Consider the following 18,454-nt stretch of genomic DNA (forward strand, 5'->3'; position numbering starts at 1 on the left):
CCTTCCCCTCCCCTCCCCTCCCCTCCCCTCCCCTCCCCTCCCCTCCCCTCCCCTCCCCTCCCCTCCCCTCCCCTCCCCTCCCCTCCCCTCCCCTCCCCTCCCCTCCCCTCCCACCTCGGGCGGCAGGTCCAGCAGCGACTCAATCAGGTCGCCGTCCACGAAGCCGCGCGCCTCGCCGCAGCGCCTGTCATTGGCGAAGGCGCGCCACTGCTCGTGGTCTAGACCACCCACGCCACGAACCACTGAGCGCATCGCGGTCTGCGGGGGAGAAGCAGTAGCAGGGCGTTGGGAGCGGCGGCGAATGAGGCGTCACGGCTGTGCTTGACTTGGGGTCGAGCATGGCTTGGGCCGAGAGCATTCCACAGCAGACACCACCACACGCGCTCCAATAAGCAGCATGGCTTTGCGCAAGCCCCCCTCCCTCGGTTGGCTTGCTTTGGTTCTGGAATGAACGACCCCCTCCCTCCCCAATCGCCTGCTCAGGTATGCTACAGCCTCCTCCCGCCTCCCGAACCCACGCCGGCACCGCCACCCGCCGCACACCTGCAGCTTGGTGGCCCACTCGTACAGCGCCGGCGGCAGCCGCGCCACGACGCCCAGCCGCCCGTCCGTGCCGGCAAACAGCAGCGGCGGCGGCAGGCCGGCGTGCTCGCTGTCGGGCAGGCGCATCACCAGCGAGCCGTTGCGCATCTGGTTGATGAAGGTGCCGGTGTGGAACTCGCCCACCACCTGCAGCCGCGCGCGCTCCTCGTCGGTGGCGGAGTCGGCGTTGCGCCGCACCTGGCGGTAGAGGAAGCGGAAGATGGAGCGGAGCGGAGTGGGAGGGACGGTGTGGGCGTGGGAGAGGGAGGGAGGGAGGGAGAGAGGGAGGTTGGAGTGGGGTGTTGTGGGGAATGCAGCGGGCGAGGGTGCGAGGGCACGGACAAGCGGAGGATGGGGGGGGGTGCAAGGATTGGTACAGAGAAGTGTAGCGAAGTAGACAGCAGGTGTGTGTGTGTGGGGAGGCAGCGATTGGCATTGCAGAGCGGGCGATGTGGCTAGTTCCTGGCAGACAAGAGGAAGCATGCTGCTTAGCCTGCAACGATGGCAGGGCACAATCACAGCAGTTCGCCCCCTCGCTGAGTGCGCGACCCACCACGTAGAGGTTGCAGTGGTTATCGGCTGCGATGTAGTTGTCGTCATCCAAAATCTGTCCAAGGAGAGGGGTGGTGGTGTAGATGCCAGCCAAAACTAAACCGAACCCAGGAGGAGCTATTCACGCGAACAGTGTGTATCAAAGTTGGAAGTGCCGACGCCCAGGCTGGCTCCTAGAGGCAACACACGCTGACGTACAATGTACGGGACTTGCCCACAAACCCCCACACATTCCTGCCCCCGCACCTCCACGGCGGTGGTCCAGCCGCTGTTGTAGTCTGCGGCTCGGTGCTCCAGCACCCCCTGCTCGGCGTTGTACGACAGTAGCGACACGGACCGCATGAGGTCGCCCACCACCACCAGCCCGCCCCTGCGCGCGCACACACACATGGCACCACAGCGGCATGGGGGTCGGAGTGGAGCGGCACAAGGAAAGGAGTAGTTTGGACACAGCACCACGTGACTATTGGGTTCAGGGTTCAGGCCTGGCGGGCACATCAGTACGAACCATTTGCCGTCTTCTCTCAATCCATTGCAGACCGCAGGCCACAACCATCAGGCAGCTGGCGGCCCCGCCTTCGGGCATCAAGCCGCACTCACACGCACACATAAGACCCGTACACGTGCCACCCTTTTTTCCGGGTACATTCCCGCATTGAAGAGACACACACATACACATATACACACACACGCACAGAAACACACGCACACACACGCACACACACACACACACACACACACACAAGCACACGCGCGCACTCTTGCATGTCACACCCACCGCGCCGCCAGGTACAGCGCCAGCACGTTGCCCAGGTGATGGCACTCCGAGGCCAGCTCGTACGCGCCGCAGCCGCCCGGCCCGCCGCTGCCCTCGCGCACCACCCAGCGGTACACCGTCACCTGCAGACGCAGCAGGCGGCCATCCGGACGCAGCAGCATTGATGCGCACTTCAGCACGAGCCTAAACAAAGGGATGGCCTCTCCGCCATCCGGCGGTATGCCTAAGGGCAGCTGATGGGCGCCGCCCCATACCGCCGCGTTTCCCGCGCAAGACAAGCCCGGCAAGCCAGCCAGACATGCAAGTCACATGCCAGACATGCAAGTGACAGCCAGACATACAAGCCAGCCAGATATGCACACATGCACGCCGCCTGCCACATGCACGCACCTTGTTGTTCACGGATGCGAGGATCTTGTCCCCCGCGAACGGCCTCACGTTGTACGCCGCGCCCTTGACCTCCTTCTCCGTCACCAGCCGCACCGCGCCGCCGCCCGCCGCCGCGCCGCCGGCGCCACCCGGCAAGTACTCCAGAACTAGGATGCGGCCGCGGCTGGGCTCGGGCTCGTCGGGCCGCAGCAGCACCGTGCCCACAATAAACGTGGCGGGGCCGGCGGCGGAGGCGGCAGAGGCGGAGCCGCCTGCGGCGGCTGTGGCGCCTGCGGCGGCCGCACCGGCGGCGGAGCCGCCGGCCGCACCCTGCGGGTTGCATGCAGGCACACATCCTCAATGCCTGAGCACAGAGACGAGGACAGGCCGCGGCCTTCCCTTGGCGTCGGCTCCGATTCCATACCGCACCTCCGCCAACCCTCCGCACAAATACCCGATGGCTGGCTTCGTTCTGTTGTTTCATTTAACACACCCGACGCCCCCGCCCCCAAACCCACGCCCCCATTCCCCCCACCTCGCTGCCGGGCAGGCCGCGCGGCCAGGCCGCCAGGCTGCACGGCATCTCGCCGGGCGCCAGGCCGTAGGAGGCCACCACGTCAAAGGTGGTGTCGTCCAGCAGCCGCAGCTGACCGCGCTCCTCGCCGTCGGGGTCCTGCATGCGAGCGAGGGCGCGGGGGTGGCTCCAGGCGCGGCTGGACGAGGCGCAGCCGTCCGTGGGAGGCGGCGTGCCTTTGCCACACTCGCACACACGCACACGCATCCGCAAAGGCACACGCACACGGACAAGCATACGCACAGTCACAGGCACAAGCATACGCACAGTCTCATGCACGCTCGTACGCTCCGCAGCCAAAGCGCCGCCACGCCGCGCCACCCACCACGCGCTGCGTCAGCACTCCCAGCAGTCGGCCCGCCTCGTGGTGCGCGATGCGCCGCGGCTGCTCGCCCAGAACCACAGTGCGCACGTGCAGCTTCTGCAGCTGGTCAGCGGTGCCGATGGTGAGTGCCGCCTCCGAGGCCACGGCCAGCGAGTGCGGGAACGCGGCGGCATGGAAGGACGACAGATGCGCCACCTGCACGCGTAATACGTGATATATAATTGCAAGACGATCATGTGGTTGGTGCAGCATAAAATTGCAAAGGAAGTATAGAAAGATCAGACGTGGCTGATATCTGTAAGACATAACGGTGTGTCAGGACTGGTCAAGCGCAGAAAGCTATGGCTCGAGGTCGTCACTTTGCAAGTACAGCACTCACGTCATTTTCGTTAAGGTTGCTGTACATAAGCTTGCGGTTGGACGAGTACACCACCGTCGGCCGATCGCTTGCGGCAAAGACGCTAACACCGCCGCCGCCGCCGCCGCGCGCGCCGCCATTGTCGCCGCCGGCTGCGGCCGCCGCGGCGGCAGCGGTTCGGAAGGTGCGGAGGGTGATGGGCTTGGTGCCCAGGACTACGCGCTTGCGGTCCGTCAGAGCGCCCGTGGCTGTGTGTGCAAGGTTCGAGGGGAAGCGCAATAGCGGGTGACAAATAGCGTCAGATGAGCGTCCGAGGCCCCACTGTGCTACAGACCGCCGGCCTGCCCTTCCCCGTGTGCAGCATGCGTCAGCGCACCCACACACCCCGCCACGCCGCCCTGCCCTTGGCCCGCCTGCCCTCTCCCCCTCGCGCCTCCCCTCTGTCACTCACCTGGCTCCAGCCGCCACGTGTGCAGCGCGCCGTCGCCCAGCCCCACCATGCAGTACGGCACGCCCTCCAGGCCCACACACAGCACCGAGCGCGGGATGACCTCGCCGCCCAGCGGCGTGACGCTCAGCGGCGTCAGGCCCGGCACCGCCAGCAGCTGCAGCGTCTGGTCCCACCGCCCCACAGCCACGAGGCCCGAGCGCTCCGCACTGCTGCCCGAGTCGGTGGGGCCGGCGGGTGCCAAGCCTGTTGCACACACACGTGTCGATTGCGGTCAAGTATGTTCTCAAGGTCATCCGCGGCATACACTGTCCTGCGCGTATTTTTCTTCTGTGCTCTTCAACACACGTGTGCGAGTGTTGGAGGCAGGGGGCGGTGCGCGAGGGGCGCAAATATGCAATGCGATCGAGGACCATCCAGACGACTGTAACGACGCGTTGTGCAGCGTATGATAGAAAGGGTGGAATGGAACTACGATGAGTGCAATGACGGGAATTCTGGTGCCATAGGCCCAGCACTCACTACGGTCCCATCTACCCCATACGGCACCACCCACCCTGCCCACCCACCTGGTCCGGCGGTGAGCAGCAGCGGCGACACGTCCACACACGCCACCTCCGAGTCCAGGGTCACGTTGGCCACCTCCACCACCGCCGCGCCGCCCGCCTGCGCCTGCACCTCCAGGTACACCAGGTGTCCGCCGCCCGTGGCCACCACCACCTGCAAAGCATTTGTGATATGGCATTCTGTAAAGTCCTTACATACGTCCCAGCAAACAAGAACGTGGCCAACATGCATTGCTGACATGCGTTGCTGACATGCGTTGCAAACATGCGTGGCTAACATGCGTGGCCAACATGCGTGCACGCATTCCGTTACGTACTGTAATACAGGGCGGCACAGCACGGCGGCACAGCGGCGCCGACGTGATGAGGAAGCTCGGCGGCGCACCTAGGAACCAAGTAGCGCGCAACTGCATGCACGCATGCGCTCGCACACACACGGCCCCAACTCCCCCCAGCACGCCGCCTACCTGCAACACCCCTTACCCCTTACCCCGACGCGCGCGCGCGCGCCTACCTGTGTGGGGCTGCCCGCCGCGACGTTGATGGAGAAGCCCGCGGGCGGGCGCCACTCCGACACCAGTGCCAGGCTGCTGCTGTCCACCAGCCGCACCGAGGAGCTAGTCACCTGCAGGTGGGACAACGGCCGGAGGGAGGCGGGCCCCCGGTAGGTAGGGTGCACATGTGCTTGTGCTGCAGAGCGCTAGGGACGAGAAGAAGGTACAAGCAGTGCATCTGTGTGTGTGGTGTGTGCGTGTGTGTGCGTGCTGCGTGTGTGTATGTATTATGTGTGTGTGTGTGTGTGTGTGTGTGTGTGTGTGTGTGTGTGTGTGTGTGTGTGCGTGTGTGTGCGTGTGTGTGCGTGTGTGCGCGCACATAAAGGGATGGGTTTGATGGCTTCAATGGTTCCTGGTCTGGTGCAGCGCCCCCGCCTCACCCGCCCTCCACCCACGTCCTCACACACGCGCACACGCCTACCTGCAGCAGGTGGTCGCAGGCGGTGTTGCCACACCACAGCGTCTGGGCGGCGGCGTCAAAGCCGGGGATCTCCGCCTCGTCCAGCTCCTGAGCGGAAGAGGCGGAGGAGAAAGAGTCGGAGTCGGAGGAGGCGGGCATTCGTGCAGAGACACAGGCGCGCCGCTAGTTGGCTTGCAGCAGCAGGTATGCGGCGGCGAGCGAGCGTGGCCAACACGCATGGCCGGATGCCGCAACGCTACCTTACCTCCACACGGACACTGCTAGCTCAACCATCGTGGCCCGTTGGGACCCTAGCGCACAGCACAGCACACAACACACACACACACACACACACACACACACACACACACACACACACACACACACACACACACACACAACACACACACACAACACACACACACACACACACAGGGGTGCACAGCACCGGGCGCACGCACCTCCTCGGCGTTCAGCGCCAGCAGGCGTGTCTCGCCCACAAAGGTGAGGACCAGGTAGGCGTCGTGCTCATCGCCGTAGTGGGCCCGCAGCGACCACACGCCCTGTGTAATATGACACAGTCCCCAAGGTGTGTTCAGGGAGAGCAAGAAGGAAACGGGAAGGTATGCTCTTGTATGTGTCCGTGTGGGGCAAGGCAGCAGTGTACTGATCGTTTCGAACGACCCCCTCACCTTGATTCCCGCCAGCTCCACCGTCGCCTGCGGTGCGTGCGCGTGTGCGACATTGAAAGAGTGAGCGGCCAGACGCAGCACAGCCTTACACAGCACAACACGCGGCCACCCACACACGCGCCCCTGCACCCTCTGCCTCCTTGCCTGCCCTTCTCTGCCACCTTGCCCGCCCCCCTCTGCCTCCTTACGTGCCCACCCGCCCGTGCCGCGTCGCACCTGGCGGTTGATGCCGATGCCGTTGCGGATGACGCGCAGGCTGCCGTCCCCATCCACGCCGCTGCAAGTCACCAGCTGCCCCTGCCCCTGGCGCTCCAGATCCATCACCACAAAGTCCAGGATGGGACCCAGGTTCGGGAAGCTGTCCACCAGCTCCACATAAGACGGCGGCTCGGCGGCGGCTGCCGCTGCCGCGGCGGCGGCAGCGGCACCTGCCGCCTCACTGTCCTCCTCCATGGGTGCCGGCTGCACGGGCAGGCGTGCGCGGAACAGGGTAAGGCGGTAAAGCGTTGGTGACACCCCCTCAATCCGGGAGGGTACTGCGCCAAGCTGAGCATGCATCACTAGGATTACTGTTCGTCAATTGCACAGCAGCCTTTAGCCGGCCTCCGCCGCACAGCATACACACACGCATGCACACAAGCATGCACACACACACGCTGACGAATACGGCACACACCTGGTTGACTGGTGTGGGGCTGATGCGCACCAGTTGGCAGTCGCCGCTGCGGCTGCCCACGAACGTGAGGCCGCTGTCCAGGTAGGACAGGCAGGAGGGCGTGGAGGTGTGGCCTGTGGGGGCGGCGGCGGCGGTGGCGGCAGGGCGGCGGCGGCGGCGGGGCGGCGGGGCGACACAAGCGGGATCAGGACTGGAGTCGGGGTCTCGCGCACACGCCATGGACTTGCGGACCATGTCTGTCTCTCTCGCTCTCTCTTCCTCAGGCAAGCCCAGTCGCTGGTCTTCTAGAAAGGCGTCACAGCCCGTTCTGAGATGCTTAAGGTAGGCCCCCCCACCCCGGCCCTCCCACCGCCGCCTCACCTAGCGGCTCCACTCGCAGCCCACTGACACGGCCGGCGCCGTCGTGTGCCAGCACCAGCAGGTGCAGCCCCCCCAGCCGGTCGCCCAGCAGGTAGCGCGACCCGTCCGGGTCCACAGGGCACCAGGCCTGGGCGGGGAGAGACGTGCATGCGGGCGGGGCGCACGGGTGACAGGCAGGTTGCAGCAGGCGCAGGTACAGAACGGGCTCAGTGGCGAAACGGCCGAGGGAGCGCCAAGGCATGCCCCACCAGCGCCATAGGTTTGCAGGCACGGGGACTGAGCTCCCACCACAGGTGGAGCTGCAGCGGTGCACCCAGCGTCCAAGCGGCAGGCTGCTGCCACGCCTAGCTGGGGTCTACCTCGTGGGCCTACCTCTGCCCCGGACCAAGCCGCAACAGCTCAGGGCCCCTGACTCACCGTGATGATGGTCTGCCGCAGTGGCGCCGACACGGGGGCTCCTCCGCCCGGGCCCGCGCCCGGCCCGCCGCAGTAGCTCAACACATTCTCGCCCACCACCACCACGCCACCCAGAGGCGCAGGCACGGGGATGAGGATGCCTGCGCCCGCGTCCACGTGCTGCTGCTGCCAGGGGCCCTCCACCAGCTCCTGCGCGTGAGGTGCTTGCGGTGTTAAAGAGCACAAGGAAAACATTGCGCGGTGTTTGCGGTGTGTGTGGGTATGAGTGAGCAGGGTGCCAGTCGACGCACCGACCTGACTACTTAAGTGGTCCGTTGTTGGTGCGAGTGCGTGTAGCACTTCACATGTTCGCACCCAGCTCCGCCCCTTGGTCGCACTGTCGGCACATCCCACTATACTGCACTGCCATCTGACTCTTGACCAAAGCCCACCCCAGTGCATCCTGTACCGCTTTTCTAACCATCCTTGCAACCCCCCTCATCCGAAACCAGCCCCAAGCCCTTTCGGCCTTCACTAACACACCTCCAAGCGGCAAAACCGCCACTGCACCCAACCACCACCACACCATCACCACCCGCTGGCTGGCACCCACCTTGGCCGCCAGCGCCGCCTCGTACGTCTTGACGTGGCGCGCGCCCTTGGGGTCCTGGTGCAGCACACACAGCAGCGGCCGCCCCGAGGCCGCGGCGGCAGACGAGCCGCTGGGGCCGGCGGCGGAACCCTGCGGCGAGTCACCACCGCGTTTGGGGGGGGGGGATATTCATGACTGGTTAAGGAAATGGTGGACGGTAGACCATCTTGCGGAACATCAAGCGTTATGGGGGGGGACAAGGCATGGCGGGTTGGGCGGTGGTGGTACGAACCGTGGCCAGCCCTCCCTCCAGCGCTCGTGGTAGTGGCATGAACACAGTCCACCTCCAAACCACGAGGGCCGGCAGCTCAAGGCCCGATACCACTGGGCTCAGAGGCTACAGTACCTCTCCGCCGCTGCCAAACCAACCGTCCGCCGCTGCCAAACCAATCCGAACATACTTGATACGCGCATGCCCACACGGCCGGCCCTACCCTGCCCTGCACCCGTGTCTTCGTGCCTCCATGTGTGTGGCCCACCTTGCTTGTGGGCGCCAGCCATGCCATGTCCAGCACACACAGCTCCTCAAGCCGCACGTTGTAGGCCTCACTCAGCGCACCAGTGCGCTCGTCCATGGGAATCACCTGTGGGTGCGGGGGCGGGCCGGCGGGAGTCGCAGAACCAGTATCAGGCCATACAGGCCGGGCTGACCTGTTGCGGCCCGCAGGCAGGGATGCTATGCACGCGGAGTGCGCATTGGGCCTACATTCCTGCACTCCTCGGCCCTTGGCCGCGCGGGTGCTGGCGTACGCGGCACCATACCGCCCGTGCCACTCCGGCTGCACCCACATCCCCCTTTCCAACACAACCACGAACCCCCGCACACATGCGCACACACATACACACACGCACCTTGAGCATGCCGTCGTACAGGTGCAGTCCGATGACGCGGCAGGCCGGGTCCACGAAGCCCAGCTGGCCGTTGTCGGTGGGGCGGCCAGTGCGGTCGGCCACGTCGCCGTTGGAGCGTGTCACCAGCTGGCCTGAAGCGGATGGAGCAGGAGCAGGGGCATGAAGAGTTAGGAGAAGGCTGAGGAGGAGGGGCAGGAAGAGGCATAGAGCGGACAGAAGGAGGCGGAGGAGGCGTCATGGGGTTTGCAGATATCAGCAGGCGCAGGATGGAGGGGTATTGGAGTTTGGGATCTGGAGGCCCAGTCAGGCGCAACCGGCGCGGATGGGGATGCGGAACCGTGTCCTTGCAACTGCGCGGCGCATCACGCGGAACGCAACATGCACCGGACGCAAACACACATTCAAGCATACGCACCTTTGGCGCTGTCGTATTGCAGCACACAGAACTTGTACTTCTCCGTCAGGATGAACAGCAGGTCTGTCTGCAGGTCCTGTGGGACGGACACACCGCGGCAGCAGCGGCCAGCAGCTGATCAGACCAGTCCCAATCCTAGCCCCAGCCCTATCGGCACGTCTCTGTCCCCGTCCCCGTCCCCCTCCCCGTCCCCCTCCCCCGTCCCCGTCCCCGTCCCCGTCCCCGTCCCCGTCCCCGTCCCCGTCCCCGTCCCCGTCCCCGTCCCCGTCCCCGTCCCCGTCCCCGTCCCCGTCCCCGTCCCCGTCCCGTCCCTGGAAACCTGCAAGGTCAGTCTCGGTCCTGCGGCAGCAAGCACTGCGCGGCCCGCCCCCTGAGCCGCGGCCCGCCGCCCGCAGCCCCTTGGAGCCCTAGTTACAGCCCTGGCGCCCACGCCCCGGCCTCATAAACTGCGTGCCATGTGCGCTGCTGCACTTGCTCAGCACAGGAGCGGTCCCACACGCTCTCAGTGCGGTGGCACGGTTGCGCGGTTGCGCCCCTCCCCCCCCCCGGTTGCCCAGAGCCTGCGTCAGGCTCGCTTCGGTGCGACCCCCAGCGCCGTCCTGCGGCTGCCCCCTCCGCTGTCCCCAGTCCACACACGCGACCCCCCCCGCCTACCCGCGGCCGAAACGCCTGCAGCGAGCTGACGTTGCCGTAGATTGGCACATCCAGCACGGCCTGTGGCATTTGATTGGGGAGGAAGAGATGTTAAATGCGGGGTTGCGCGTACAGCCGGCTTCGGGCGAGGGCGGCGTAACGACAGCACGTGGCGCGCACGGCGACAGGGTAGCTCGCTGGCTTTGCCACGGATCCTGAGGCGCGCTGCGCACGCAGGCAGCCTTGAATGCGTATCGCCCCACTCAGTAGCCGGCAGCTCCATCCCCTGCCTTGGCGGCCTGTGCCTTCCCAATGTCCCGGACACTGGCCCTCCTGCTGCTGCCAGCTCTGCCTAGCTGGCCCGGTCGCTCCTCTACTGCTGCTGCCACAAACCCAGGCTGCAGTTGTGGCAAGGAGACAGGGCGTCCGCCACCGCCGTCCACACTCCCCGCCTGGTGCAGTTCAGGTTCTGGCACACGGCAGCGCGCACACACACACACACACACACACACACACACACACACACACACACACACACACACACACACACACACACACACACACACATACACACACACACATACACACATACACACACATACTCACACATACACACACATACACACATTCCCGTTGTGCTTTCCTCACACACGGACTCACCACCAGGCCCTGTGCGCCGAGCGTGCGGATCTCCAACCGTGTGCAGCACCTGTGGTTGTGCGGGCAGACACCCAGGCATCAGGCGCGGACTAGCTGGTAAACGTAGGATTGGCGGCAACGGGACGTTTGGCTTGCGCATGGCGTGGGTGCATTTGCCACCTCGTGACGCCGCCTCCGCGCCCCGCTCCGCAGCCCCGCCTCTGTCCGCCGCAGGGATCCCTCCCCCAGCATCCCTCGCATCGTCCTCTCCAGCACACTCACGCCGTGATGAGGTTGATGTCGTTGGGGCCAGTGAAGTTCGCGACCACCGACTGCGTGACCGCAGTGGGCTTGTGCGCTGTGACCACATAGTTATAACAGCCCGTGTTGGCCGCGCCCAGCGCTGAGCTGTCGACCTCCATGTCAACTCGCGGCCGGGACCCCTCGCAGCTGCTGCTGGCAAATTAAAGCGAGCGAGAGGCGCTCAGCTGGAAGATTCGGGTTTCGCAAGCCGTTCTTCAGCTGTCGAACGCCCTACTGATGCTCCTAGTCCAAGTAGTAATTGCACGTAATTGTGTGCTATGCGCGCAGTTTGCATGCGATCTATGCACGCGGTGCGCGAGCCCGCCAACTCACGGCTCACAGTTGGCACTGCCACAGAGAAACAGTAGTGTTAGTGAAACAGTGAAAGCAAATGTCTCACGGCTGGCGAAGGAGCTATGAGCAGAATCGGCCCAGTGCTCATTCCATGCTCACCGTTGCCCAAACCTGGTACGCGTGCACCTTGTCGTGTATTGTTTAGTTCAGTATCACCCCCTCACGATATCGCTTCCAAACATCAAAGTGCCTACTGATAAGCACCAACAAGCAGTTATTGAATTGACAAAGCTAATGCCCTTGCAAAGACCTTCGCCCTGCGTAGGCTTGCATCGACGTGCGTGAGTTGATTTAAAGTTTCGAGAATCAGACGATACGCTGGCCTTTACTTTGTTCATACCATCGAGGGCTTGCGCCGGGGAGCGCAGAACTTCTTTTGCTGTCAGCACTTTAGGCGATGGCGGACCAACCTGTCTTTGGAGTGTTTAAGGAGCCACCGGCCCTGGCGGCCTCCGCGCCCTACCAGCCACCGAGCGAAGCGGCCCTCAGTAAGTTTTGTTTGTCTTCGTCTTTGCTTCATGGCTGCCTTAAAACGTGTGATGTCATTGGGGACTTGGTGGACCACTCGGGCATTCAGGAGGTGCAACCTGAGGGCGGTTGGGGAAGGGCGTGCCCGTGTCGTGTCAGGCGGCACTGCAGCACGGTGCCGCCTTAGAGGTGGGCACCCTTGCTTGGTCGGACTGTCCCTTCTTTGTAATATCGCAACCTTAGAGGTGCACCGCCTCAACTTCTTGGGCTATGGCGATTCTTGTGACGGTGACAAAATGGACGCAACTATGCAACTACCCGCAGTCAAGAGCCGGACTCAGGGCAAGCAGTTCGTGATCCCTGACACCACCCAAATCAAGGGCTCTGGGCGCGACACATGGCTCGACAAAAGTCTACCCATCGGCACCATTCCGGTAAGCCCTGTGTGGCCTATTGTGATAGCTTTAAAGCACTACTCAAATACAGATGGGGCTCCGGGGGAGGATTGAAACTCGAAGCGGACGGAAGGGGCAACCAACGCACGTGTTCCACTGCCGGCAGGGTGACCGGTACGTCGACCCCGTCAACATCTCCAACCTGCTGGACAGCCGCGGCAGGGGGCCGTTCATCAGCGACAAGCCCTTCCGGCCCACACAGCCCTCGGCAAGATCGTGAGTGTCAAGCGAGCGCAGGAAGCTGTAGGCTGCTGCAAGCACAGCAAGCCTGTGCATGGTGGCAAGCAGCGGGGCAGTACAGACCAGAGACAGTACAGGAAGTTGCAGGCTCACGCTGTAGGCCGGGCCGGCTTGGGTCGTGGGAGCCCTGGGTTTTACCGTGGGCACGCGTGGGCAGCCCGCCAGAGACTGCTGCTATGCACCACTACCCGACAACCATGCATGTGCTATGGTCACATGTTTGCACAAACGCAGGGGCCGGGCCAAAGGCCACCCCTACGGCACGTTTGGGCCCGCCAACACGCTGTACGACACGGACGCGAGCCTGGGCAAGAACAGCGGGCGGCCCGTCACCGCGCCCGCCGACAAACTGCGGCAAATCTACACCTGCACGCCCAAGCGGGGGGGCATGGGGTGAGCGCCGTCTGCGCCGGGCACGGGCGCATTGGGCTGCAACGGTGGTGGTTCAGTTTGGGGGTGGCTGCGATGCCTGCGGGCTACGTGGACTATCGCGTGGTGACGCATGCCTGGGCCGCCAGGGCTCAACGCCCCTCAAAGCGTTGTCGCTGGCATGTGGCGGCTGCTACACGGCGCTACACGGCGCCGTACTGCATCGGCATGGCCTATGATGCGCGTGTGCCGATGACACCCTGCGACCCCGGGAGGCTGACTGTTGCCGCATCCGCTTTCCCGCCGGCGCCCATCAGGTTCCCGGACCAGTGCCGGCTAATGGGCGGCGCCACCTATGCGTACGTGCCCGACGAGTACAACAGGGCGCGGATAGTGGAGAAGGTGAGCAGTGCGGACACACGCGCCATGACCTGCGGGTGCAGGCGCGCGCCCTCGCAGCTCCGTTAGTGCCAGCAACCCAGCTGACGACCCCATGCCGCTGCTATCTCGTCAAGGGCACCGGCTGTGAATTTGACGCGTGTCTGCTGCGCACATGCACGCTGTCGCCTATGGTGATTGCAGAGCATGAAGGTGGAGGCTCGTGCCAAGATCGTGAAGCCCTTTATGGGCGGCTCGCGCGTCAACGGCTGCTTCTCATCCGATGCGGAGGTGGGGCGGCGGTCGTGTGGCGAGATCCGCGGATGTCCAGGCGGGCGGGTGGTGTGCAGCGTGTTGCTGCGGGTTCAGGTGCAGCGGCTGCGCTTTGGTCTAGCACCGGCGGCTGGGCGGAGTTGCTGCCAACGCGATTTTCTGCACATATGGACCCCCACGTGCGTCATGTGGGCTGGGCAATGGCCTGCATTTGTTGAGTTCGGCTGGCAACGCCCTGAATAAACACGCGCGCCTCTGCCCGCAGCTTTATGCCGCGCCGCCACCGGGCGGGGCGACGCGCGCGCGCTCAGCTAGCGTGGGCCGGCCAGCCTGGCGACCCAACAGCCCCGCACAGAAGGGCAGGTACTACGGAGCACTGGGGCAGCCTAATCACTACATTCCCAACCCAGAGCCGGACGTCAAGGTATGCTAAGTTGGTACCAGGGCGGGCTTGGGCATTGCGGCCGAAGTGGGATTCGCCTACCAGGCTTGTTAGTTGTGCCATCTGCATGGGGTTCAATGGCCTGACAGTCCGCAATGCGCTTACGTAGGCAGCACCTCCCGCGCGGCTCTGCGTCCGGTATTAATCTCCCTCCTCTCCTTGCAGGCTGGGAGACTGTTTAGGCCGGAAGGCGGACCTGTGAAACCTTTCATTCCCGTATCCGCGGGGCACAAGCGGCTCTCCATGTGGTCGGTGAACCCGTACGAGCGGGAGGCCCGGCCGGCTCGGGACATCACAACAGAGCTATTGTAGAAGAATGGGAGTCGCGAGTGCATGTGAGCTTCTGCTGGTATTGTGGGAATTGATTTAAGGCGAGGCTGCTACATGCATATGTGGGCATCCTCGGGCTGCATGTGAACCCATATGGAAGTGGACGTGGGGCCTTGGCCTGCTAGCGTGCAAGTGTGAGGGGTTCAGAGGCCACTGGTGGGGTTTAGTGGCGTGCCCCGGTCCCCGTGCTGAATCATCAGCGGCAGCTGCAGCAGCATGAGGGGACGGTGGGTGCGGTGTACAGAGGTGAGCACTGAGCAGGGTTAACATCCTGCAAGCTCATGGTAGCTGGCCTTTCAGCTTGCTAGGGCCTAGCGAAACGCTCATTACAGTGGGAATGCACGGTGGAATGTGAGCAATTATTTTATGGGCGACATCGGGCACAGATGCGAGCCGAAAGGGCAGGGGGCAGGTGCCAGCACCGCAGTGTCGTGGACTGGATGTGATGTACATCTGAAGCTGTTTAACAGCAAGCGCAAAGGGAGGTGAGGTAGCTGAGCGACGTGAGTGATAACTGAAGTTGGTCTTGTGGTATGTGGGGGCCAGGCCAGGCCAGGCCACGCAGGGCCACGTCCCGAGGGCCAAGATTGTGATGGGGCAGACGAAGCCACGAAGGGCCGATTAAACGTGCGCAGTTTATGAATGCGACATTACAAGAAGGGACAGTCCGACCAAGCAGGGGTGCCCAACACCCAGGTCAGGAGGGAACCATCTCCGGCCCGAAGGGAAACCGCCCTCCCCCAAGCTGGCTGCCGACCGTTATGCCTGTTATGTTGCCCTGAGGTTGTATGTTGGCTTGCCCCTTCCCCCGAAGGGGGAGGGGCAATAGCCATTGCGGTCGCATCGAGCTCGCCGCGGGGGGCCCTCCCGGTTATTCCAGTTTTGAGTTGAGTTATAACCTTGAAACCCGAGCGCAGCGAAATTTGTCGTGCAAATAATGCGCCTTTCTATGTATGTATTGCAAAGCGTAACTTTATGAAAACGCAAGCCCTATGCCAGAGCGGGGTAAACGCACAAGCGCAGCGTTTGCATTAGAGCTCCAGCGCAACATACAATATATCACAAATTGTATCGATAATCAAGGCTCCCGGCACGGAAGGACGCAAGACGGAGGAATCGACGCGTTGGAGGATCCCGGAAATTGCGCGCGAAAGCGCGAGGCGCAAAAGGTTGGCGCTATCAGTTTTAGTTTCCCCGCAATGACGAATGCCGCGTTCTGTATTCTGCTCGCACATCACCCGGCACATCGGCGTTACTCTCACCCGCTTCTCGCTGGCTTCCACGCCCTGAGTCCGTGCCCCCGCTGAGTCCGAGCCCCCATCCCCGCTCACTTACCCACCCCCAGCCCGCGGCGCCCTGAGCTACCGAAGGCAATATCATGACCGGTAGTATGGCTGCTCGCAGCCCCCAGCAGACCTATATGATACTTCCACCATCCGCCAGTCCATCCCACCCCACCCCATCCCCACACCGCATTCCGGGGCGCACGGCATGGAGCGCCCTGAGGGGGGAGGGGCAAGCCGGAGTACTGCGTAGCGGTAGGTGGTTTCCCAGTAGCTACCGTACGCCAGTGCTGGCTGTGAGGGAATAAGGCGGCGCGTGCGGAGTAAAGGGGCCAGCTTTTGCTGACGCGCTGGGCACTGACCGGGGAGCGCGAGCTGTGTGGCCGCGGGCTGCGAGGCGTAGTGAGGCGTACGTGTGGCTTCCCCGCAGGCTGAGGTGGCCCAAAAGCGAAGTGCGCGACAAAGCTTCGAGACCCCATACAGCTATCAACGGAATCACACGCAGCCAACTGCTGCTGCAGTCGTGGGCGCGCCAGCGAGTTCAACAGAAGTTCAACAGAGGATGCTCGGCATTCCCGCGCGCATAAGCCGCCATAACTACCAAGATATATTCCACGCTCTGCAGTGAAGGCTGGCAAGCGGTGCGCCAGTCTAACAGGCCGGAGGTGCGCGTCATAGATGACAGTTTGCGATGGGGCTTCACCGGGTCTTGCGGCTACCGCCGAACACCACACACACACTCCAGATACACTTCAATTTTCACCAGACTTGACAAACAACCAGCCTCCAGCGACAAACTCTCTCGCCCTGAAATCGATAGTAGCAGCCCCACCACCAAGCGGCTTAGCCTCAGCCTCAGCCCCGCTATCAAGCGGCTCAGCCAAGATGCAGAGCAGTCGCTCCATCGGTGTGGCCAGCACGTCTGGCCGCGGGAGCAGCAGCAGCAGCCTAGCGGCCCCCCAACGCGTGCGGACAGGGCGAGCTCGTGTGGCCCGCGTCCAGGCGTTCGTGGACCCTGACTCCAGTCTGGCGACCATCCAGACCGTCTCCCAGGTCGTTACTACCTGCTGCATTGCAGCCGGCGCTTTCATGCTCCTGAGCAAGCCAGGGGAATCGCTCCCAGAGCAGGTGAGGCAGGGCTTGCGAAGCCATTGCGTAAGTGTTGCTGTATGGGTTATCCTGCGGGTGGAAACGGGAGATTGCCAAGGTCTGGACAGCGACTGGCCAGCGCGACCGGCGTCCATCAAGCCAAAGATCCCGACACAGAGCCGCCGCAGCATTGTGGTAATAGCTTATGCAGATAGGGGCGACACACGGAACTTGATGGGTGGTTCCGGAGTGTGCTTTCAGGGAACTCGAGCGGTGACGCGAGCGCAACACGTTTTCGACCTGTTCAGACCATATCGTGCTCCCCGGATCGTCTCCGCTCTTTCGGCTTCCGTTTGGTATTGATTTACGTGGCACGGGATGTCTTTACGGATAGGCGTAAGGACTGCATCAATGCTGCACGCGCTACACAAGCTCGTATTCGTGAACTCGCCCCCCCTACTTGTTATGCGTTTCACAGGATCGCCTGGATAACCGCAACTCGCAACCGTGCCCAGTCTGTGGCGGCTCAGGCTTCGAGGAGTGCCTCTGCTCGCGCTGGTCAGATGGCGACGTCGGGTGCAACTCGTGCAGCAAGACGGGCTACATGCGGTGCCGCGGCTGCGGGGGTGGCGGCACGGCTGTGCCCCTGATGGTCCGCGCTCGCAAGTGAGCGGGTACCACATGGCGCGGCGGAAGGGGTGACCCTACGCCGCGGGGGCACGACGGGCGCCCCCTGGAGCCATCAGCCGGCCTGTCAAGTTGCAGGCCGCCGGCTCAGTGTACAATAAGGGCGCCTGCGTGACATTTGCGCAAGTGGGTGCGTCGGGGGTGACGCCCCGCGTTCAAGAGCGGTACATTCATCCCCAGTAGAACTTGCGGCGCCCCTCGGCGGCCCTGACATAGGCAGGACAGATGTCCGTGCAAAGCGTGGGGCGGGTTGGTGACCCAGCCAGAGTGCTGTGATAGCTCAGGACGGCGGGGATCCAGGTGTTTTGGTTGGGAATCTCTCCGTTCAGTGTGTTGGGGCTAAAGGTGTGTGCGTGGTGTCGTGTGAACTACGTTGCGTTGAATCATATGTGGACGAATCGTGCATGGGTGTCCGCATAACAGTATCACAGAGAGTGTGTCATGCATGCATGCAAGGCCGGGACACCAAGGCGCCAGACCCTAGTGGTTCATAGAGCAGGGTGCGCAGAATGGTGCGTGCTATTGTGTTCATGTTGTGATTTAGGCCAATGGAGGGTCCCTCATACGGCAGGGGGGCACCGTTGTTGCCGTTATCGTTGCCGTGCGTGAGGTGGTGGTGCGCGACCGTGCGTGTGGTGGTGCGCGACAACTTTGTGCCATAGCAAAACCCGAAGAGACGAAAATCCATGCGTTTAATTATAAATGGAAAGCCCACAGGCAAGTGGTTGAGAGTATGCACTCTAAATTTGATGGTGTTACTGCGCTGAGTAGTGGTTGCGCAAGGAGAAAGCCAGAAGGTGTGCAAGGGCAAGTGCAGGCGACGTATTCGGATTTTCAAGCGGCGGGACATGTACCGTACATCTAAATGTCCGCTGGCGTGAATGAGCTGTATCCGGGTGCCTACATGGTAGCACCACGACGTCCTATGTAACACAAGTTATAAGAGTGTCACCGACAAGGGC

General features: G+C 63.3%; 3 protein-coding genes across 4 annotated transcripts in view; 2 read left to right on the plus strand and 1 right to left on the minus strand.

Moving 5' to 3' along the window:
• Positions 1-11,489, minus strand: part of CHLRE_10g432000v5 (uncharacterized protein) — a 12,638-nt gene extending 1,149 nt beyond the window's left edge. Inside the window, exons 1-26 of the mRNA XM_043066658.1 lie at positions 11,104-11,489; positions 10,843-10,891; positions 10,204-10,263; positions 9,550-9,625; positions 9,135-9,265; positions 8,762-8,866; positions 8,244-8,372; positions 7,652-7,840; positions 7,235-7,361; positions 6,875-6,987; positions 6,415-6,660; positions 6,199-6,225; positions 5,968-6,069; positions 5,528-5,614; positions 5,067-5,177; positions 4,556-4,706; positions 3,990-4,232; positions 3,560-3,786; positions 3,181-3,375; positions 2,817-2,954; positions 2,303-2,611; positions 1,913-2,034; positions 1,381-1,504; positions 1,136-1,189; positions 544-780; positions 115-258 (exon numbers count right to left, since the gene is read on the minus strand). Of these exons, the coding sequence (XP_042920055.1) occupies positions 115-258; positions 544-780; positions 1,136-1,189; positions 1,381-1,504; positions 1,913-2,034; positions 2,303-2,611; positions 2,817-2,954; positions 3,181-3,375; positions 3,560-3,786; positions 3,990-4,232; positions 4,556-4,706; positions 5,067-5,177; positions 5,528-5,614; positions 5,968-6,069; positions 6,199-6,225; positions 6,415-6,660; positions 6,875-6,987; positions 7,235-7,361; positions 7,652-7,840; positions 8,244-8,372; positions 8,762-8,866; positions 9,135-9,265; positions 9,550-9,625; positions 10,204-10,263; positions 10,843-10,891; positions 11,104-11,243 (3,636 nt within the window). The 5' untranslated portion in view covers positions 11,244-11,489. The remainder of the gene's footprint in view (positions 1-114; positions 259-543; positions 781-1,135; positions 1,190-1,380; positions 1,505-1,912; positions 2,035-2,302; positions 2,612-2,816; positions 2,955-3,180; positions 3,376-3,559; positions 3,787-3,989; positions 4,233-4,555; positions 4,707-5,066; positions 5,178-5,527; positions 5,615-5,967; positions 6,070-6,198; positions 6,226-6,414; positions 6,661-6,874; positions 6,988-7,234; positions 7,362-7,651; positions 7,841-8,243; positions 8,373-8,761; positions 8,867-9,134; positions 9,266-9,549; positions 9,626-10,203; positions 10,264-10,842; positions 10,892-11,103) is intronic.
• A 148-nt stretch (positions 11,490-11,637) lies between these two features.
• CHLRE_10g432050v5 (uncharacterized protein) lies at positions 11,638-15,219 on the plus strand. 2 transcript variants are annotated; one of them, XM_043066659.1, is made up of 8 exons: positions 11,638-11,966; positions 12,271-12,380; positions 12,508-12,617; positions 12,876-13,034; positions 13,328-13,412; positions 13,593-13,679; positions 13,927-14,085; positions 14,269-15,219. In XM_043066659.1, exons 1-8 carry the CDS (start codon positions 11,876-11,878, stop codon positions 14,413-14,415), a joined length of 948 nt encoding a protein of 315 aa, XP_042920057.1. In that variant the 5' UTR covers positions 11,638-11,875; the 3' UTR covers positions 14,416-15,219. The 2 variants fall into 2 exon arrangements, with proteins under 2 accessions (XP_042920057.1, XP_042920056.1); XM_043066660.1 differs by having other exon boundaries at positions 14,269-15,088.
• Positions 15,220-16,478: 1,259 nt separating this feature from the next.
• On the plus strand, positions 16,479-18,435 carry CHLRE_10g432100v5 (uncharacterized protein). Its single transcript, XM_001702617.2, has 2 exons — positions 16,479-16,844; positions 17,284-18,435. Exons 1-2 carry the CDS (start codon positions 16,602-16,604, stop codon positions 17,473-17,475), a joined length of 435 nt encoding a protein of 144 aa, XP_001702669.1. The 5' UTR covers positions 16,479-16,601; the 3' UTR covers positions 17,476-18,435.
• Positions 18,436-18,454: the final 19 nt, after the last annotated feature.

Source organism: Chlamydomonas reinhardtii, chromosome 10 (assembly GCF_000002595.2).
Source record: "Chlamydomonas reinhardtii strain CC-503 cw92 mt+ chromosome 10, whole genome shotgun sequence".
In the NCBI taxonomy this organism is placed as follows: Eukaryota; Viridiplantae; Chlorophyta; class Chlorophyceae; order Chlamydomonadales; family Chlamydomonadaceae; genus Chlamydomonas; species Chlamydomonas reinhardtii.